At 40.7% G+C, this 22,574-nt stretch overlaps 1 protein-coding gene across 2 annotated transcripts in view; it reads left to right on the top strand.

Moving 5' to 3' along the window:
* dock1 (dedicator of cytokinesis 1) overlaps positions 1-22,574 on the top strand; it is a 178,365-nt gene that overhangs the window by 5,340 nt on the left and 150,451 nt on the right. Inside the window, exons 2-12 of one of the 2 annotated variants that reach the window (XM_018761113.2) lie at positions 12,211-12,294; positions 13,008-13,048; positions 13,284-13,339; positions 14,481-14,577; positions 14,923-15,071; positions 15,404-15,539; positions 16,757-16,914; positions 17,189-17,270; positions 17,666-17,801; positions 18,754-18,826; positions 20,034-20,113. In XM_018761113.2, the coding sequence (XP_018616629.1) occupies positions 12,211-12,294; positions 13,008-13,048; positions 13,284-13,339; positions 14,481-14,577; positions 14,923-15,071; positions 15,404-15,539; positions 16,757-16,914; positions 17,189-17,270; positions 17,666-17,801; positions 18,754-18,826; positions 20,034-20,113 (1,092 nt within the window). Of the gene's footprint in view, positions 1-12,210; positions 12,295-13,007; positions 13,049-13,283; positions 13,340-14,480; positions 14,578-14,922; positions 15,072-15,403; positions 15,540-16,756; positions 16,915-17,188; positions 17,271-17,665; positions 17,802-18,753; positions 18,827-19,973; positions 20,114-22,574 lie in introns of both variants that reach the window. The other variant, XM_018761112.2, reaches the window with a different exon arrangement.

Here is a 22,574-nt window from a genome sequence, read left to right as displayed (position 1 = left end):
GAAAACCGTCACATTTCAGTAGCTGGCTTTTAGCTGGTAGTCTTTCTGTACAGTAATATACCAAGTAACATAGAATACATTTCAAGGACAGAAGCAAGCACTGTTTTGCCTACATTTTGCTGTGAGTGGTGAATTTATATATTGTCAAAGTTTTTTAAATTTTTTTTTTTTTTATTTTAATTATTGATAATTATTTAAAGCGCATGTCTTTTGGAGGAGTCTGCTTGCTTAACATGCTGCTATGGAAATAACTCTTAATATGATTCTTAAAAGCTAACTAGACAAAAGAAATCCTAGAAGATAGATTTCCAGATAAGCCACTTTTATAAGCTAAGTAACCACCTTTGCATTAGTTTGTGTGTGTGTGTGTGTGTGTGTGTGTGTGTGTGTGTATATTATATATATATATATATATACATACATACGTATATGCGCATACACACACACACACTCACTCGCTGTAACTTGGCACTTGGGAATAATTAGTTTTCACCAGGAGAAATAATTGAATAAGTAATTTCATCTGCCTTTTTTGGTGCATTTTCAAGAATGCGTATGAACTGGTTAATGGGCGATGAAAGTTACTGTGTACATTTTAATGGAATATTTTATCATAAACAGCTGTCAGATTTGGGGCCCTTGTGTACAAGTTTTTACTATTAGAACTCATGGTAATTACATGTTTGAGAATTCACCTCACCAAGGGTTTTTCAAGAACAAATTTCCTTTATAAGGTGGGGAAGACTATACAAGTCCATGTGATGAGATTGTAAAAAAAGGTTGTTATTCATATGTGATTTCTTTAAATAATTTCTGCATGTAATTCAATCTGAATTCCAGTGAAGAGTTGACTGCTGATGACAAGGTGCATAAGGGACTGTCCAAGGTTTTTGTAACTGAGTATTTCTGCTTTACTCGCGCCACTGCAGTAAGCTGCTGGTGTGTCAGAGGAAGGGGTTTAGAAAGCATGTGATTTGCTGTGAGAGTAGTACTGTGGTTCTAAGACCAGTGCTTTTTTTTGTGCTTTTCAGAACCCTATTGCAGGAGGTGGAGTTTCCATTTTGCCTGTTTACTGGCATGTACTTGAGGCCGGTGAAACTCAGACAAGCTGAGTTTAGGTACGAGGTTTGACTAGATAAAGTATTCACATTTCCTGTGGTTCAGGTGTCCACCCAGCTCCTCCTTTTGAGCCTGAACAATGCAAGTGCTAATTGAGATGCATGTAGTAACCATGCTTTTGCAATGCCTGTTTTGCCCAATTATACGGCAGGTGTGCACAGGAATTTCCAATTTATTCAGTAAATCCTCAGCTCTTGTATTGTGATAATTTAGACTAACCTGTGTTTTTTGTGATTTCTCTCTCTGTGCTTAGAGTATGACTCTAATAATTATTTTTTTCATGTACTGTCAGGTCCTTCAGGTGCTTATGGACCATCGCTGTAGACAGCTTAAAAAAACTTCATAAGTAGATGTTAATGTATATGTTTTGGTTTACTGAGTGTCAGGTTTCTGAAGTAACTTGTTTAGGCCTGTCTTTTCCCAAAATGCAAAAGATTGTTTTGCAAGAATGGCAAAACTCAGTGGTTAATGCTATGAGTTCCTCGTAATTTACCATTCCCGTCATTTACTGTATGTTTACCATTCTTAGTGCTGTAATTCAGTATAATTTGTTCTTAACAGAACACCGAACAATATATGGAGAAATGACCACTAGTTTTTTGTGAGGTTTTTCTTATTTTAAATGATCAGGTTGCAACATGTTTCTAATGGCCATAAATCAAATGTAACTAAGTAGGGATGTTCTGCAGTGAATCATTCAGCCAGGCACCTGCTCCTGTTGGCATGCTTAGTGAGGCAGACTCTGTAGGAAAATAGCTGAATTAACAAAAGACTCAGTAAAATGCTTCCCTTTTAAGTGCTCTGGTGCTGCAGAGCAGAGGTGGACAGACATGCCTGAAAGTGGTGGATGAATAACAAAAGGAGTTGACTTTTTCTCTTAAAGGGGTGGAGTGGATGTGGGATGCGGGTGTGGTGGGTTTTTCATCAGTCCAAGCTCTACATTAGGCCCAGTCGCTGCTTTAAAGTTGCTTCTCTGGCGCTACTACAAAGTGCTACAGCAGATTGCCTACAGGTAGACCTGCTGTAGTCTGATGGGATGCAGTGCCATGTTTTTATTTAGAGCTGCATGCTCCACACACTGTCTGTCTGACTTGATGAAATGGCAGAAAAAGGCTAAAAGTCACATAATGTCCTGCCACTTGCTTTTGTCTTCCAATCAATATGCAAAGCTGGAACCAATTCATTTTGCTTGCTTTTTTCCTCTTCCACCAGCCTCCATATATATTGTTAATATAACTTGATATTGTAGTGTTTTACATCTAGCATCCAAATAGACATGCATGGATTTTTAATATACAAAGTGTCATGTCTTTAGAAAAGTACTGTCTATGTACCTTATCAGAAAACCCTGCCACTTTGATGTAATGTGGGTCTACAGGACAGTGGCTTTTTGCAGTTGCATGACTGTTGCATTGCAGATACAGGCACATTCTGATGGTCTTCCCAGAAATTCTTTACACAGCTGGTTGATTTTCTGTAAAAGGCTGTATTCGTTCTTGCCTTTCATGGCAGACTAGGTTGAAATCATTAAGTTAATAGGCTGACCTCTAAAAATATGTGAGTATTTACTTCCTTCATTAGTGACAGACACAGGTAAAACAGAGGCCCATCTATAGTATCATCCTGCTTATTTTTTCTTGAATCTGCTGTACTGAAAAGTTTCTGGAGTTTAATATTGCTCAAAATGTGAAATTGTTTCCCTCATATGCATTTACACAAGGAAAACAATCTGGTATGTTTAACAAGTTATGTTGTGTTGCAGCAGTAACCCGAGGGAAGTATTGCTATATACACTTGGTGCTCTGAATGCCTGGATTCCTATTCATTGCTGCAGTGGAGTTGTAGCAAGGCATCTTTTTTATGGATGTAAAGGACCTTCTGAAAAGAATGTGTAATCATTTCATTGTTGTTCTGTGCACATTACTCATGCAGTGTAACGTGTTCTGTCTCCCTCTACTCAATACTTCTTGCTGAAGGTGTGCTGCTGGCATTGTTGATAATACTAAGTTTGTGTTACAGGATGCAGATTAAAATTAAAACTGGACATCATAATGGCACTAATTTTGTCAGGCTTTAATGAAGTTGAATAGGGCAAGTATGTTGCTTGAGTATTTGTGAACACCCCTGGCCCAGTAGATGGCATTAAGCCGTGATAAGAAGTGCAAATTACAGTGCTTTTTAACCTCTTCAGCAAGTGTCACCTCAAAGCTGGCCACAGAGAAGACCAAATGAACAAATAAAAGGCAGGCATGAGTTTCTGCATTTACATTACATTTATTCATTTAGCTAATGCTTTTTTCCAAAGCGACTTACAACGTTAAGCTATTTTACAATTATTTACCCACTTATACAGTTGGGTAATTTGTACTGGAGCAATTCTAGGGTAAGTAGCTTGCCCAAGGGTTGTACAGCTGGAGGTGATATTCGAACCTGCGACTTTTGGATCCAAAAGCAGTAGCTCTAACCACTACACTACCAGCTATTCCCATTGGTTCCTGGTACTTATCCAAAAATGAAGTGAAGTGTCATTGAAACTGGCTGCACCATTTGTGACCAAGCACAGAAATTGTTGCTTGGTCATTGTGAATGGAGAGTTTGCCTGGTTGGTATATGTACGATTTGTCAGAGGAACACTATACCTAGCATAAAAAGCTTTTTTTTTCATTGCAATTACTGGATGTCACTTTACTTTTGCAACTGTACTAAAGTTTAGGGCTATGAGAATTATGCAGCAGGCTTCAACCTAGATTTTCATGCGCATAGGGAAGTAAAAGGAAAGAACTTTCAAAGGGTATGCAGCACAATCCTACTGTATTTTTGTAGTTTATTTTTATTTTATTAAGCTTTAGCATGTACTGAGAAGTCAAATTGTCTGTTACTTGTTTTTTGTAATCTATAGCTTTGATGTTATTACAGTTGCTTTTGTCAGTGCCTGTTGCATGTTTGTTGCTACATTCCCTGCTGCCCCTTGTGCTGTTTGATGCAGTTCATGTTTTCCTCCTGCCACAGGACAGATGGCTTAACTGGAATCCTGGCCCAGTGCAGAACAAAAGTGTATTTCTCTGAAACATCTTTGTGTTAGCAAATCACTTATCTTTTACATTGCCGACCTCCTTACATCCACTCACACAATAGCTGCAATAGGTGTTCTCCTTAACAAGTAACATTTTGGGCTATTTTGAAGGTCATTGTCTTCAAGTGAGCCATCTGTTCATCTGTCCAAAGCCCATTAATGTTTTATTGCCCCCCACCCGCCCTTTTTTTTAAAGGCTTGCATTTGCACCATAGCGGTGTCTTGGTAGCATAACCCCACTGGTCTGGGATTTGTTGTCCACATGTCATGACTTATTATTGGGATCTTAATCCAAATGCAAAACAATGCATGAGTGTCCAAAAAATTAGGCAGCTGCTAGCCAGATGGAATGAGATGAAGAGCTAGGTATCGTCAGCATTGCTGTGGTAGGAGAATGCATGGGAGGTGATGCCAGGGTCAAGGGAAGAGATTTAGATTGAGAAGAGTAGGGGATGTAGTACTGAGCCTTGTGAAACTCCAATTGAGAGAGGCTGAGGGGATGATTGGTTGCCCTGCAAGATCACTTGGTAAGGTCTAGCTGATGGCACTCAAACCATTTCATTGCAGTTCCATTGATGCCAAGCTGTCCAAAAGAGGACAGTAGAATCTGGTAGTTGATGCTGTCACATTGTTCAAGCAGGTCAAATAGAATCAGGTCTGAAGAGAGGGAGGTCACTCTAGGCAACTGGAGAGCATCTACTACTGCGAGGAGAGCTGTCTCAGTGGAATGTCTAAGTTTGAATCCAAACAGATATCCATGGAGGACATTATTCTTGGTTTGGAATCTAGATAGCTGATTGCAGGTTGCCTGTTCCAGAGTTTTTGACATGTCACATTTTAGTATAGATATAGGGTGGAAGTTCCTCTCTGAATACTGGGGAATGTGATGCCTAGTCAAAGAGTCCCTGTTGTGCCCCTAACCAGCAAACTGTTTCTCACGTCAGTATAAAAAACTCTGGCATTTCTTGTCATAAGACTTTCTTTTTAAACTGCCTGTGAGTAGTTCCCAGTATGAATATCTGCCTGAATAAGCCTTAAATCTCTTAAGACTTAATGAATGAATGTTATTTGTGTTAATTTATATCCAGGACTCAGTGCCTTGTTCTGCAGTCCACCAAATCTGCATGTGAACATGTCACAGAATAGCCTTTCTCCATAGATCACATTCCCCTTGTTGTCATAGAATGCAATCAAGGCAAAGTAGCATTTACCCATCCTTAATGAAATCCTGTGTATCCATTGACTATTTTTTAAAAGATAGTATTAACAGCCCTGAAGTGTCTTTTCTGCACCTTTATTTTATGGTCTCAAAATCTTTTAAGAGAAATAACTGACTTTTCTGGTGATATGTAACATTTGACACATTTTTTATTCCACTTATAGGGTGGAAGTTCCTCACTGCTGGTGACTGGTGTGATGGGAGGCAAGAGTGAAGGCTTATCCTTTATATCCATTGATCCACATTTAATTACTGCACTGACTTGTGGGGAGGCTGTGTAAAGCACCTTTCTGTCAGGACTCTTTATTGCAGCAGGGTACTAGAAACACACCCTATGGGGCCTGTCTTCCACTATTGCTCTTTATTATGTCACTGCTGTCTTGCAGTTATTGCTCTTTTTTTAACCTTTTTCCTTTTTGTATGATTCAGCAGGCTATTCATTTTTATTGCAGTGCTAGTCACATTTTTCACATACATGTCCTGTGATTGAAACTAGTCATGCACATGGGGCAGGGCTGCCTTGTCCACATAGTAGCTTTGTGATAGGTTTGTCCCTGTGTTGTTTCACCTGTTGGTTTGTCTCTGGGCATTCCCCCCCTTTTTGTAGCAGCATTCTGATTTGGTGGCTTCAAGCAGAAGGAGTGCCAGTCACAGTTGAAAGGTGATACTAATGTGTTCTGCATCCAAGATCTGGATGAAGATATGCAATCTTAAGGCCAGTTCCAGTTTTGTTCAATTCCTTCTACGTATTATGCATTGCTCTTTGGGGTGTAAATGTGTGTGGACTTTCTACAGTGAGTTTATTCCCTGTGCAAGGTGTGTTTTTGATATCAAGGCAGGAATGTATGGTGAAACGGATGGCTAGTGTAGAAGTGTGTGTATTACAGTTAACCTGTGGTAGAGTGCAGTAACTGGAAATACTGCTGTCAAAGCAGCTGGACGCACCCATATCCTCATGACATCATAACCACTTTTTTAAAAAAAAAAAAAAAAAAAAAAAGACAGCCAGCTTTCCTCTGGTGTAAATCCAAAGCTTCAATGGGCTTCTGAGATTTTGGGGTACTTTAATGCTAGGTAAGAGACTCTTTCCATCTTAACCTAGGACCAGGTGAAGGAAAGGTGGATTAGTTTTGTCCTTATGGCTATGTCCAGCAGTGCAGTCCTTAAAATAAATTTTTAAATATTGATGAAATGGCTTCCTAAAGCATTGCTCTTAAGGGGAATGTATCTATTCAGGTTTTATATCCAGTCTTTCCTACAGGAAACACAAGACTTTTTTTTTTTTTTTTTTTTTTTATTTCCCTCCTGCGGGGGTGAAACCCTGCATGCAGATCTATCTTGGTCATGGTCAGATGTTGCTGTGACAAGTGCTGCCTTTAGCCATTAGTCGCTGATGTGCTCAATTTGAAGGTGAGGGCTTGCAAGTTGGAGTGGTGTTCGGAAATTGAAAGCAACATGGTAAACCAAAGAACCTGTGCCGAATTACTTTCTGTTGCTAAGGTTTTAATGTCTGAATTCCTCTTATGATATTTCCAAGTTCAAGTACCATTAAACATGCTAGTGCTGTGTTTCAGAACTGAGTCACCACTTCAGAATTCACCCACCTCCAAAACCTCATTCACCAACTAGTACCCAACTGCTTTTAGCAAAGTTCCTCCTTTACCTGTCTCTCTTGCATTCATCAGATACCGGATTTCACCTTTCTGTCAATGCTGCAGAGCTTTTCAAAGTGTTACACTCCCAATGGTGTGGAAATTTTTGAAGGTTTTGCTGTGATGACTCTAAAATGTCCTTCCTGTTAGTGCCTCACAAGGCAATTACTGGCACCATGGACGTTTGTCTTTTAATTTCACCACCATCCAAACATGAGGTGCTTCCTGTTTAATTTTGGGTTAATTGATGGTCTGCTATATGCGCTCTTTGCGAATAAACAAACACACTGACTTGCTGTATTTAATTGATTTAAGTGGGAGTGGGGTGGCGCTGTTAACGCTTCAGGGTGCTTTGTTTCTGCACTGTTCCAGATTGAAGCAATCAGACCTTTATCTGAATTGTAAAGCCAGTGATTAAACCCATTAGAGTGGGACTCAAAATTAATTATGAAAAGCCCCTCCTGTGGTTTCACCCGGCAGAGCCTTATCCGCCTGGTCCCGTGGGTTGGCTAACGTTGGTTTGTACTCACGGGGCCAGATGTTCTTCTTGTTAAAAATTTAACATGCTCCAGAGTCTGATGGACTGGTCTTGATTAGATTTGAAGCCTCCCCTCTGATGCTGCCAGAATGTGTTAAAAACAAGAGAGACCATGTAGCTGGACTGCCTGAGTATGAGCTTATGACATTTCAATGAGGAATTGTGCAGAGTTTGTGGTAAATTTTGGTTAATGCCATAGAATAGGTTCATGGTCCTCCTGTAAGGTCTCCACAACTCTGAGGTGGCAGGTCAGGATGCTCCTGGCCTGGCTGAGATAATTGCGCTCTCCCATAGTTCCATGCACTGTGGCCAGTCTGCTCAGGAAGAGAGGATTACAAATTACAAGCTCTCTGTACGTGGGGAGTAGACTGGGCTTTTGTGGATTGGGCTATATGTAGTTGTTCACCTGCTTAGGAGAAATGAGTTGATATTTTCCATTTTCCACCCTTAGCTATAACAATTACACAAGGCAGTGTCTATCTTTATTGACTTTTCTTCTGTTACCAAGGTAACCACAAATTACCAGTACAGGGATGCTGGTTTGGTCGCCACTTTTGAAAAACAGCAGGTGCTGCTCATTCTGGTGTCGTGAATGATGCTTTTCTCAACCGAGTGGTCCACCTTGTACACTGCCTAGTGATTTATATCCTTTCCTTGTTGGACTTCCCAAAAAACTTACTCAGCTTTTCTCCTGTAAATACTGGGAAGTTACTGGTCTGATTACAGGCCCCAAGTGAGCTCTTGATTAATATCCTCTAAAGTGAGAGAAATGAACCTACTCTAGAACAGCATCATGAGAACAAAACCTTAGCTCTTCTGTAAAATCTTCCATGGATGAAGGAAGCTCTCCAGGTTGCGACCTGGAAATACCTACACCCACACTGTGCTCAGTCCTTAGCCAGGCTGGCAGGAGGGGCTTGTGCATGCAGTTCTGGCAATAACCTCAAGTTGGCACTAATGATGATTCTTTCCTTAGTGGGCCATGGGCTTGTTAACAGTGCATTCTATTCATTACGCCCTTTATTAAACCCATTATGGTCTCTCCATCTGCCTGGCCAAGCAATACCCACAGTACCTAGGAAACAGAGTAACACTGGCTCTTTGGATGGGAAGTCGTCACTTAGTAAGTGATGTAGGGAAGTCTGGAATTTTCTTTTTTTTTTTTTATTTTTACACACCCCCTCCCAGGAGTACATGTCTGTTTGGCCTGCGATGGGGGAACATCTATGGAGAAATGCATTAACCCCTGATACCCAGTTAAGACACCAGGGACAGTTTGGTGTCCTCCCCATTAACCCTGAAATCTGTTTTAATTGTTTGGTTTTCAAGACATTGCATCGTAGAGATGAGTGTGACAGACCCCATAGTATGTGGGGAATGAGGTAGTTGGTCCCTTTCAGTTCTCACCTACATCAGCTGAGGGCATGTTTGACATTCTCACGCTCAGAAAGTTACAGTACACGCTACGACATTCTTTCTCATGAGTCAGTGTCCCATTAAATACCAGAGGTTGGCAGTGGGATACATTTTGGCCTTTCCTCTTTTTATGCAGATTGTTACTGAAGTCCTTGAATTGATGTTTACTGCAGATGTTTTATGCTGTCTAAAATTAACTTGGTGACTGAGGAATTCCATTGTAGACACCTTCATCATTCATTTTAATGCACTCAGATTCCAACATACTGATCCTCTGGAGCAGTTTGGAAATTTGCATCTTTGCACTCTCTAAGGAGACAGTACCATTGGTATATGTTTGTAAATGGGAATTAGCAGCCCAGTATCACATCAGACTTCTCATCCTGAATTTATCTTATTTATCCATCTTATTGGTGAAATTATGAAAGAAGAAACTTTACTTTTCTTTGTCTCATACTTTGGAGCAGCAAGGAAAAATGCTTCTTGCTATTTGTTTTAGTGACTTTCTCATGTTTTCAGTTTAGATTTTTGCATGCCTAGTTCTGTCAATGAGCCTTTATTTGTTTGGCACACCTAGTGTTAACAAAACCCCCAAATCCCTCCTGGGTTTATTTTTTCCGGTACCTTCCTTTGTTTCTAAGCATGTCCCTATTGAACTAATTTGCCAGGCCTATTGTTATGAAGTTCCCTTTTTGAGCGAAGGTACCTAGGGACACTGCGGACCAATATGGTTTGTTCTGGTAAAAGCATGGAATTGAAACTGCACACAAGGGGCCCTGGTCAATTCAGTTTTCCAGTGGTGGTTCTTCCACTGATCACAGCCATCACACATTCTTTACTCTCATTGGAGAGATTTCTGCAAAAAATTTGCTGTTACTGTCAGGAGAACGTAGCCAAACTAAAATGTAAACAAAACTAAATCTATCAATATACTAGGTGTTTTTGCAGTTTGGTATTTTGTTTGTGTGTAATTGACTAAATCTGTGGTAAACTATGAAACATCTTTACCAAACTGTGCAAGCAAATCTGTAACATGTTAGAAATTCTCTTTTCTTTGACAGAGGAGAAATCTAACACCTCTTCTTAGTTGATTGGCTTGGTGTACTTTGCTTGCTGCAATATACCTCTGCACACAGGGCTCCCTTGCATCTTGGGAATGCACTGGCATTTCTGGTTACGGTTACCAAACAATTACCAGAACTACGAAAGGAAACCAATTGTCTACGAATCTATCGCATACCAGGTGAATCACCTGCTTCCTCTGGCAGAGAGTCAGAAGGTGATAATAGAGTATTCTGATGACGTATGTGTCGGTATGAAAATTCACAAAGCACGATGAAAGGATTTCTTTGCTCTGGATTTTTTATCCTCATTGGGTCATGATTAGGTCATCGTTTCTGGTTTTAAAAAAATCAACTACATATTAATACAGTGCCAATCAAGGCAGCTTCTTTTTAGCTTGACAATAATACTTCTCTGATGTTATGTCCTGCTGCACTGACTCACTCTTTATTGAGGGAATGATAATGAATGGTGTCTGGGCCTGTGGTTAATTCAGTAGTGACTGTCATACCTCGTGCCTCCATTCAGTGGTTGATAATTGACTGAAATGATAAGCCTATGTGAGTAAGCTGTTTATGTAATGTAAGCAGAAAACTTAGTGCATGTCTCTTGGTTGTGCAGTAACTTCATATACCCATTCATTCTCCTTCAGTTCTTCCACTTTTCATACTTGTAGCAGGAGCTTCAGGGCTGGTTGGTTTTTCTCATTGCATTATATGTTTTATTTTGTAAATAAGCCCTTTGTTTGGATAGTAATCATCTGCACATGGAGATTGGTTACTAATTTACAGATTCCCCTGCAGCTGGTTGCTGTGTTTTACCAACCCTAATCCTCAGAGACCACCAAGTATTCATGTTTGGTGCACATCATTTTTCATCTTCATGCTGCTCTTGTGTTTCAAATGAAATCTGCCAAGTAGGAAAAATAAAAGCAGGGATAGAAGTATAAAAATGTATAATGTTAAAGACTGGAATGGAAACAGCTAAGTGCTTGTTTTGATAACGCCACTTTTCTAGTCTTGGTGTTTTTGTGAATGGCTCCTGCTGTCTCCCTTGGTGAGTGGTTTGTGTGGGGTATAGCTATGTGGTTACTCCTGTTACTCTTGGACTTTGCAGGTGTATCCACAACAGCAGTCTTGGGCTGCATAGGTTGTTTGCACTATGGGTGGCCATGGGAGCGCTGCTCGCTCATCTAGGTAGCTTGACTTCTGTGTGGCCCTGGCACTCCTAGCTGCAGGAAACATGGAGTCATGAGGTGATTACCAGGAAGTAGAATAATGGTTGCAACAATGGAGTTCCTTTACTGCACAAGTGCTGCATGAGGTGCACATGATAGACCTGGCTGATGTGACAGTAATCTACAATTGTAACAGTTATAGCGATCCTGTAGTGGTAAGATTGGGTACAGCTGATGTCTCATCTGTTGGCTCAACTTGACAGTTCTCATGCAGCTTTTTGAAGGGGGTCAGAGAACTATTTCCAGTTTACCCATTACTCTCAAATTGTTTCCTTTTGACTCTTTATAGAAGATATGCTGTGAACTGCTTTGAAGCACTTTGCTTGTTCATTTTACTAATTCATTATCTATAACCACTTATCCTGTGCAGGGCAGCAGTGACCAGGACCCTGTTCTGGTAGCACAGGGCATGAGACAGGGTACACCCTGGATGGTACACTTACCAATCACAAGACAATCACACAGTTACTCTCATGATATTAAAATGGCAGATATCAACCTTCCTTACTCTACCTGCTAATTCTGGTGTAATTTCTAAAAACCATAGTGCATGAGGTTCAGTTGCTGGGTACAGGGCATGAAAGTCATCTAAATTGTTCCCTGTTTTTGCATCCCCTGACCCCTGCTCACCAAACCTCCTCCCCACTATGCTGTTTACTACATACTTTTCAGGTGTGTGAGTCAGCTGTATGCTAATAAGTCTCTTGTATACTAATGAGGTGTGATGCTAATGGGCTGAAATAAGGCTTGCCTGGCTGTAACACTGATGGGTCAAGGACTTTTAGTGATATGGGTGGGTGGAGAAAGGTGGAGGAACTGACTTGTTGCTTTACTTCATCAGCCCTCTCTCCCTTTAATGTCTAATATCACTTCTGTTCCTTAATGTCCCAACAGCAATCTACAATTATGAGGCAAGAGGGCCTGAGGAGCTGTCATTGCAGATTGGTGACACAGTGCACATCCTGGAGACATATGAAGGTGAGCGAGAGAGTGGCTCTGACTGCTGATGTGGGCTGCTGATTGTTTTTGACACTAAGGGCAAGTGCTATGCCCTGTTTTTCATCTCTTACCTGGTAACATGGAGTAGCCATGACTGCAATAAGCCAGAATGAGCTGTTTTTACTGCCCTGTTAAAGTTGGGGGATAATAATATGTTCCAGAGGTCCATCTGGAGATTGCAAATCACTGGTTTGTCTTTACAATCATGTGAACACATGTTTACTGCAAAATTATCAACTGTAGTGAAATGTTTAGTATTTTTATTTTCGTTGTCTGGGAGTTTGTGGTTCTGTTGTTCAGTCTTTTTAAAGTAGATCTTGACAGCAGCAGGTAGACAAGCATGTTTGACGTGACAGAACAGAAACAGTTTAGCGGTAGTGCATAGTTCAGACTTCTGCATTATGAGTTTGTTATTCTGAGAAACGGTAAATGTCTTATGTTGCTAGATGAAATTTGGTTGTTTGAAATCTGCATACAGGAAGTTGTAATTTCGCTGTTAATGTTTCAAGGTCATCACTCATCACATTACTTAGTATATCCAAATGAAAACTCTTTAATTTTTTCTTTCATAGCACTGTGTTGTATTGCCACATGTAAATAAGCATTTTGAATTATGATTTAAAACATTAGTATGTTGCTGTATCTGAGATCCTGCCTGTTGCATGTTAATTTAATTTCCTCTGCACTTTCAGGCTGGTACAGAGGACATCGGTTGAGGAGGAAGTCAAAGAAGGTGAGAGCAAATGTGTAAAATTGGCAGGAACACTACTGACAGGAGCCAATTCAGGTTTGTCTTTCATTTTGCAATGTGGGTTGACTTGCACCCTGCACATTTTTTTTTTTTTTCAGTGAGGATATTGCTGCGCCTCTTTGAAGGGGGATTCTGCGATCTGTGTCAATACCTACGTGTGACTGTAATTAACTGCTAGTTTTTTTTTGCTTTTTACAGTCTCTTTTTCTATTTGCAGGGAATTTTTCCTGTATGTTATATACACCTTAAAGATGCAACTGTGGAAGGCAGCGGGTTAGTGCATCTTTTTCGATCTTTTAACTGGTTGCTTTACTTTTTGCCTCAGCCTATGTGTTGACGCTCTTTTGCATCCTGAGCCCATCTGTAATTGATATCAACTGTACTTAGAGCATCATTACTTGCCAAAATGGTTCCGTTTTCTGTCAAGTGGATGTGGTGTTTGCACTACTGCTGGACACAGCGAGATTAATGGGCCTGTGACCCCTGCTGTCCTCTGCTCCTGGTGAGCTAGTTTTTGTGTCCTTCAAGTCTGAAAGCTTCAAGTGCTTTTCCCTAGGAGAGTTATTTTGATATTTTCACATAATTCTAGGTGAGAGGTGATGTCTACATTTTGGAGATCTAATCTTAAGATGACCTTATATAGAACTTTAGTTCTTCTTACCCATACATATTTCTACTTCATCATAAATTTTAAATGAAGGATTGGATGGCCCTTCTCTATGACTGCTGCTGAAGTCAAAGTTCTACCATCATGGTTTATAAAAATGTACTGCATCATTTATATTCAGATATAACATTTAATTCCTTGTCTGTTTACCCAACACCAGTTTGTACATGGTAATGCCTATGACAAAAGTATTGTCTTCAGTTTTGCAGAACACTGTCAGCATTGCTGTAGGTTCCACAAAGCTCCTTAGCAGTCTGCTGAGGATTCTCTGATGCTACTGCACACTTCTGTGCCAAGTTTAATTTTTCCACTTTGAAAATTCTTACTGTTGTATTAGAATCAATATTGAAATGAAATGTGACAGCTCTGGTTTTCTGAGAAAGAGCTGTCAAAAATGCAGTTGGAAAACTGCACTTGAAAAGTGAAGTGGAAAAGTCTGAGGAATCCGATAATTTATTTTGTGTAAAATATGTGTCCAAACCATTTTAGGAATTGATTCATGTTGCTTGAATATATACACACACACACACACACACACACACACACACACTTTCGGAACCGCTTGTCCCATATGGGGTCGCGGGGAACCGGAGCCTACCCGGTAACACAGGGCGTATGGCCGGAGGGGGAGGGGACACTTGAATACAGACCTGTCTATAACACCTTCGAATCATCTCCTGAGAAGTTTGGACAGGGGGCAGAGAGGCCTGAGGCCACTGTTCACATCTGTATCTTTGCTTTCCTCAGGCAAAAGGAGACGGTGATCCCTAACGAGCTGCCACTGGTCCATGAGGTGACTACCACCCTGCGGGAGTGGGCTTCCATCTGGAGGGACCTCTATGTAGTAAGTATGAATTTGTGTACAGTTGTTTGTACATACAAACTAGATAAAGGCACTTGCCAACATTTTAAATGTAAAGCTGTATGGTGCATAAATATGCAAAGATGGATGTATGTCAACCTGCACAGGTAAACATAAGACCAACATTTTGCTGACTCAGCTGAGAGGTTAAGCTTCCACATTTTTTTTTTTTTTTGTAGCTTCCTCAGTTCAGAAAGATGTGCAAACTATGTATGAAATAGTCAGTTTGAGTCTTAAATGGAATAGAATGTGCCAGTAGTGGCCAAGCTGAAGCTGTTTAACACGATTTTTTAGTGCTGACATGCAGTGTGTATTTTGTTTCCACAGGGAGACAAGCGAGAGACGTTCAACTGTGTCCGTGACATGATATATGATCTCATTGAATGGCGCTCCCAAATACTGTCTGGCACCCTTCCGCAGGATGAGTTAACTGAACTTAAGCAGAAAGTCACTTCCAGAATAGATTATGGGAATAAGTAAGTACGTTTGACATCACACTTATTTTGGACATTAATCCTGTGTTGAAAGCACCAGTCTTGTTTATCAGTGGTTGAGGGATGTAGATCTTTGACTGCAGATACAGTAGTTAAATCCTGACAACCAGGAGGTAGCCTGGCTGTCACTAAAGACTACATCAGTAGCTGGATGTGTCAGGGCTGAGTTGGCTATGTCAGAGTGCCTGCTAAACTGGTGAGCTGAAATTGGAATGGTGTTTAGAGTGGTATAGTTCAAATCTCAGCACTGGGGCTGCTGCTGAACAAGAGGCACTGTATAATTGAGTCTTATCTCTTATAATCCTGTCTCTCAGGTACTTGGACCTGGACCTTGTTGTTCGAGACAAGGAAGGAAACATCCTGGACCCAGAGCTTACAAGCACCATTAGCCTTTTCAGGGCCCATGAAGCTGCTTCCAAACAGATTGAAGACAGGATCCAGGAGGAGAAGGTACATTTCTGTCTAGGCAAGAGTCCACAGATTTCTGATGCCTTACCCCCTCCATTTCTGTAACCATTTAGCAAACACTATCGAGCAAGGCCAATTTTCCTTGTAAAAGGAATCATGTGTCTTCAAGAGCAGAGCCCCTCTAGGAACTTGAACTATCCACTTTTTTTTGCTAACAGTCCAGCTCCTTGACCATTATACCTCCTACTGTCCTCATGGAGATCATTTACATCAAGATGCATTAAGGGTGGAAAATACAGGAATACTGTTGTGTGACATAGTTAATTGCAGACTGCTGCCAAGTGAACCTTCTATACATTGGGCATGGGAAGGTTCGTCTGTAGTAGAAATTCTCTTAAACAGGGCTGGAATTTGCTGAGCTGCATTGAGGAATTGGGTTTGATTAACAGGTCAGAGCCTTGGGGCTAAATCAGCCTTTGAGGATTTGCAAACATAAATGCAAACAGAAAAATAGCAAGTGCAGTCCCTTTTCAACATCGAAGCAACAGAAACTCATCGAGTCTCTCCTCTACTTTTCTGTTTAAATTCCCTTCCCCCAAAGTAATTTTTAGAGTTTGGACAGATTTAGGAAGGTGGTGCATTACCATGTTTTTAGCAGACAATGAATTACCTTTCTTGCTGTCCACTATATTTATGGGCAGTGATAACCTCCTGCAGAAAGTTACTGTGTGCTTTGTGTCCCTAGGGGGTTCGGTATAGTTTGTTAGTTGTTAGGTTAAAGACAGTGGTTTAGGTGCAGTTTCATTTTCTGTTTCTTTCTTTCCCATCTTTGAAATTTTGAACCTGTTGATTTCTAGGTGCTTAACCACCTGCTTATTCTTCTTTGTGTCAGAATAGATCTTTATACCAGTAATCCACAACTTCTGCCTTCATTAAGGAAATTTGTCTTGTAAATTTTCTGATGGTCAACAAATTTTATTTTATTTGGTGTGTGCTTTCAAATGAGATTTTACTATGAATTTTTGGTAATAGTTTTGTTTTGTGTTGGCCGTGGAAGGATCGCTGAATTTTTGAATCACTTCAAACCATCTTCGAGGGTCTATGCAGTTGCATCATAATAAAGGAAATTTGGTTTGTCTTTAGAGCTGCAGTTGTAAAGGATACCGTTTTTCAACCAAGTAGTCAAATTGAACCTGTCAGAATCTTCATGAACACATGCCTTTTTTGACACTGACTGACTTCTCTGTTTTCTCTGACAGTCCCAGAAGCAAAATATCGATTTGACTAGGCAGGCCAAGTTTGCCTCCACGCCTTCCTTTGCTCTCTTCGTCACTCTGAAGAATGTGGTATGCAAGATTGGGGAGGATGCTGAGGTTCTCATGTCTCTTTATGATCCCGTAGAGTCGAAGTTCATCAGGTGAGTGCCCCCGCTCCTCCGCTCTCACATTGGGTTTGTTCATTTTCTCTTCCTTTGCCTGCTTGTCACTGAGATTCCTTAAAAATGTCCATTTGTCACTGAATGTTTTGTGATTTAATGTCTGGTGACTTACACAGCTTACCACCACTGCTGATCCTTGTGAAAATCTGCTTGACTAAGCATCTTTACAGCTGATTTGATGGTGTTTGATGTTTATTGTGATGGCATGGCAGCAAAAAATAACAAATTAAAGTTGACTTTGTTTTTGTACAAGTGAGAATTACCTGGTGAGATGGTCCAGTTCTGGGCTGGTGAAAGACATAGACCAGCTTCACAACCTTCGATCAGTTTTCACTGTAAGTGTTGCATCTTCTCTGCTGCATTGTTGAAGCTCATTTCCTACAGCAGTGTCTCTTTAGGGTCAGGAATGAAGCGTACATTTTCTTTATGAATGGTCTTTCTTTTTCCGCACTGGGCTTATCTTTAATGGGCACTGAAGTGCATGCTAAGTTGTCAGTTTTAAAGGGAGTGCTCCTTGCAGCCCTCCCTTGAATATGCTTTTATTCCATTGCATTTGGAATCCTAAAGGCATATTGGTGGGACATAAAATCACCAATTCATGCATTTCTGATGTGTTACAAAGGAATTGTTCTAATGTGTTATCCCCCATGTGCCAGCTCTATTTCTTTTAACTTTGCTTAAGCCTGCAGTGGCCACAGCTGGATGTCGCTAGCTGTTTGTCTTTTGCTAGGACCTTGGCAGTGAAGACCTGAAACGGGAGAAGATCAGCTTTGTGTGTCAGATTGTCAGGGTGGGGCGCATGGAACTAAGAGACAACAATACCAAGAAGCTAACCTCAGGCTTGCGGAGGCCCTTTGGGGTTGCAGGTCAGCCTCTTGCCTCACTTTTTCCCTCAATGTAAAACCAATTCCTATTTGTTATTCAACTCTGCGAGACACCCAGAGGAAATTATTCTGGAAGGGTCTTTAAAATGTGTGCATTTTATGACTAAGACGTTTAAAGAGGTTGATGCTCATACAGAAGTAATGAATTCTGTTGTAATATGGGGGAAAAAATAAAGCTGTTTATAATTGCTGTCTTCCTTATGTGGCACCTTGGAACATGGAATGCTCCTCTCTGGACTTGTTTGATTGAGTGCCCAAATTTGGATAGAAAAGTATTCTACCAGGTGAATCTCTTTCCAGTCTTTCCCTGGGGATTGGCTGGCAGCTACATTTAAAATGAACTAGAATATTTCAATGCCTGTGGCATCTGTAGAATGCTGGTTTGTCTTAAGGCCTCCCCCTTTACTTCTTGAGGTAGCAAACCAACTTTCTGCTGCATGCACTTGTATAGTAGTGATTGCTGCCTTATTTGCTCAGTGTGGAGTCTGATAAAGCAGATTTGATTTACTGGGTTTAGAACATGCTGTTCACGACATAGTCATGTAATAATGAAACCTGGGATGTATGTGTGACACCCTTTGAGCCATATTATAAATTAAGTCTTCAGGATCTGTAACCAAGGGTGTATGAGTGGGGGAATTGGAATGGGGGTTAGCATGCATCCACCTCCACATCAAACATAGTTTTGATGTTGCTCTTAGAGATGCCTTTTTATCCACTCCAAAGGCACCTATGTGGGTCAGGAAAGGGGAATGAAAGCCCACTTTCTGCCACCTTCAACACCTCTACACATGCTCTGCGATTTCTATTAGTGATTGACAACCTCTTGGCATCTGTAAGGCTGGAACATTGGAGCTTTTTTGTTGACGTTTTTTAGTTTTTGACAAATTTTGGTCCAGGTGAATAACTTACTTATAATTGTCCTATTTGATAGTAATGGATGTTACTGATATCATCACTGGCAAAATGGATGATGAAGATAAACAGCACTTCATTCCTTTCCAACCGTAAGTATAAATTGGTGTCTTATTATGTTATACATGTTTTTTTAAGGAAAGGTAATTGGGTACTGTTTGCATTATTTTAATTGGTAGTGGGGAAGTGGACCAGGATTGCAGACCATCTGTGTCTAAACATTTCTTCAATTTAAATTGAATCACTGTTCATTTATTTAAAGTATGTTTCACTTGTTCTCCCCTTTGATGAAAACAGAAGTTCAGCAAGCTGGGAGTACAATCCATATTACATGCTTTCAGGATATATGGAAGCAGAAGATGGAGCAGGAAGTTACTATTTTCCAGAAAGGATATTCCAAGAATCTTAAAATTGATGAAATTGACTGAACGCTGAGAATTTGAGTTAGTTTTAAATGCTTTTTGGGTATGAACTGCAGGTCTTAGATGCCTAAAGTGATTTCAGTTGTCTGCAGCACTGAAAGCGGAAGGCTAAGGCCAACCTTTAAGATGGGCATGATAGAACCCTTGTCCCCACATGTGTTCATTTCAAGGGAAATCGACAAACTACAATTACATTTGGACAGGCTAGAATATTGTTGCCATCTAAATCTATCTAGCAGTTTGTAATTTCTTGTTTTAAAGACAAGCTGTCCTGTTTATTTCTGATATTTTTATTTGAAGAACAGAAGGAGTGAACGTGGCCTTATTGTTAAGGGGGTAATACTTTGGTGCAGCACACATACCAGATGGCTTCTGTATAGAGCCGTAGTTACTAGTTTGTGAAGCTCTAGGAGCAACTGGGTCTGAGCTGGTGTCTATGTGTCGGGGTGGGAGATGGGTTGTGGAGTGGACGGACTTTCCCCAGGCTTGTCTTGCTATGTGGTGAAAGTCAGAACAAGTGTTTGGCTTTACTGATGCAGGGGTCTGCCTGGTATCACTCTCTAAACTGTGGTCTCTCTTTGTGTTTCTTGTTACTCATCCTGCTTCACTGTTGGCTAACAATGGCTGTGTCCATGTCATGGAATTGACATTTTTTGATGCGTTTCTGGGTCCTCCTCTTTTCTCCTGCCCCTTACCCCTCAAAACACATTCCCTCATCTCATCCTCATGGCCATGATCTTGTGCTTCTCTGTGCCCCTCTTCACCACCCACCCCCAACTTTTCTTCCCTGTGGTGTTGCCTGTCATGTACGCTCCAGGCTAGCGCTGGATGACGCCATTCGCCACAGGCAGCTGAACATCTCCCGTTTTTCACCCAGGGTGGCGGGAGAGAATGACTTCCTTCAGACTGTCATCAACAAAGTTATCACTGCCAAAGAAGTAAATCACAAAGGCCAAGGTACTGAGTGAATCTTAGCCTGTGCCAAAAGCACATATCCTTCCCTGCCTTTCTTTCCAGTCTTTGTGTAAACCTGCTTTCTAATATTAGCCAAATTGAGGAATACATAAAAACTGAGCTGGAATAAACCAAGGAGTTACGAATCTCCTTTGTTGTTACAAAGAAATTTTTGTTAATTTCTGTGTTGAGATGTTTAACCTTGTTTGAAGAATTAATTTCGTAGATGTCTCTGAAATGCTTCCAGCTCTCAAACCACAGTGGAACTGCAGGACAGATCCCCTCCCCCTTTCTTTTGGCTGTGTTAACTATTTCACATGTATGATTTTTTTTCATTTTAGTTGTTATATCTTGTAAGAAGTCTGTTTTCACTCTCTATTTCGACATGTATTTACAAATTTCTAAAGTATCACGCACAATATGCCTGTCATTTTATTATTTTTTTTTTTGAAGTTCAACTTTGTAATAAACCTAAGTAGGAAATTGAGTAAACATTAACAGATTTGTTTTTCAGCTTTAGGATTTTTTATTTTTTTTTTTTTAAACTAGTGTGTGCTAGCTCTGTCATTGAGTGTCATGCCAAGCTGCAATATTCTGAACAAATCCAGCAGAGCTCCAAGGCTAGCTGTACATTAAATGTTAATATTTGCTAATGTACAGCCAGCTGTATATTACAATACCTGTATTTCCAAATGCAAAAGCACCTTATTATGGTATGTGTCAGAATATGATTAACCTCTTACTGGAATTGGCAGCTTTGTATAGTTTTAACTGACTTGCAGTCAGTCTAAAATGGTGTTGTTGCTGAGATGTAGCTTCTCTACTGTCAAGACATTTTAGTGAGGGGTGAAATGCTCCATGTAACTGGGATGTTACCACAAATGTGCCAGTTTCTGAACAGGCTTCTGTGTAGCAGAATTTTCATGGAATTTGAGTGTGACTGCATAAGAAATACATGGCGGAACCACTTCTAAGTCTCCTATAAGGTTCTGTTGACATAGGACTCTAGACCACCTTGTTCCATCATATTAAAAAGAGCAAATGAAATTAAGGAGAACTGCAGAGCATACAGGTCCTTTTTGGTGATGAGGAGCACACTGGATAAAAGTCCTATGCATCTATAAATATTGGAATATTTTAGTATTACGGCTGTGAAATACATGTGGCATGGTGGTTTGGAGCACAGATCCTACTCTTATATACTTTCACAGTATACTTAAAGAAAAACAGCTTTATCAAAGGTAAATCCCTTTGAAAAAATGTCACCTAAGCAACCAGATAATTGTAGGACCAAGGGACGGCATGGAATAGGGGCGGCACGGTGGCACAAGGAGTAGCGCTGGTGTTTCACAGCACCTGGGTGGTGCGAGAGAATGTGGGTTAGATCCCTGCTCAGTCTGTGTGGAGTTTACATGTTCTTCTTGTGAAGCGTGGGTTTCCTTTAGGTGTTCTGGTTTCCTCTCGCAGTCCAACGACATGCTGTTCAGGTTCCCCCATAGTGTGTGAGTGACACAGAGAGAGTGTGTTCCACTGATGTATGGATGAGTGACCCAGCGTAAGTAGTGTATCTAGCAGTGTAAATTACCTTGGTGAATAAGGTGTGTGGGCTAGTAACACTACGTAGTATCCATTGGAAGTCAGTTTGGAGAAAAGCGTCTGCTAAGTCAATAAATGTAAATGTAAGGTAGTTTGTGACTTTTAATATTTCCATCTACTCGTCCTATATGCTTGGTTTCATTTTTTTTCCCCCTCCTGTCAGTAGACATTTCTGTACTTCCTACTCTAATGGAAAGATAGGACTGAAGAGTACATGGCATTAGTTTCGGCCATTATGAATTCTCCAGTGAGCTTCATTGTACTAGAGATTACATTTCCTCATTTAGCTGACGCTGTTTTCCAAAGCAACTCACAATGTTAACACACACGCGCGCACGCACACACAAAAAAAAAATATGTCTACAACCACTTGAAGGGGGAGGGGACACACCCAGGATGGGACACCGGTCTGCCACAAGGCACCCCAGGCAAGACTTGAACCTCAGACCCACCCCAGAGGAGGCCCTGGCCAAACCCACTGCACCGCCCATACAGTGTTAATCTATTTATAATTATTTGCCCATTTATGCAGCCAGGAAGTTTTTTTTACTGGAGCAGTTTTAAAGTACCTACCTCAAGGGTGCTATAGCTGGAGACTTTGGGTCCAAAGGCAGTAGCTCTAACTACTATGCTACCAGCTATTCCCCATGGTTCATGGTACTGATCCAATAAAGGAAGTGCAGTGTCATTGAAACTGGCTACACCATTTGTGACCATGGACAGACATTGTTTCTTGGTCTTCTTGAGTGGAGAGTTTGCCTGGTTGGTATGTGCACAGTTCGTCAGAGGAACCCTCTACGCAACATACAAAACTTGTTTTTCATTGCGATTACATTTGGACCCAAAGGCAATAGCCTTAACCACTACA

Source organism: Scleropages formosus, chromosome 24 (genome assembly GCF_900964775.1).
Source record: "Scleropages formosus chromosome 24, fSclFor1.1, whole genome shotgun sequence".
Lineage (NCBI taxonomy): Eukaryota > Metazoa > Chordata > Actinopteri > Osteoglossiformes > Osteoglossidae > Scleropages > Scleropages formosus.
Note: the sequence above shows the minus strand (reverse complement) of the source record. Positions and strands in the feature narration are given on the sequence as shown.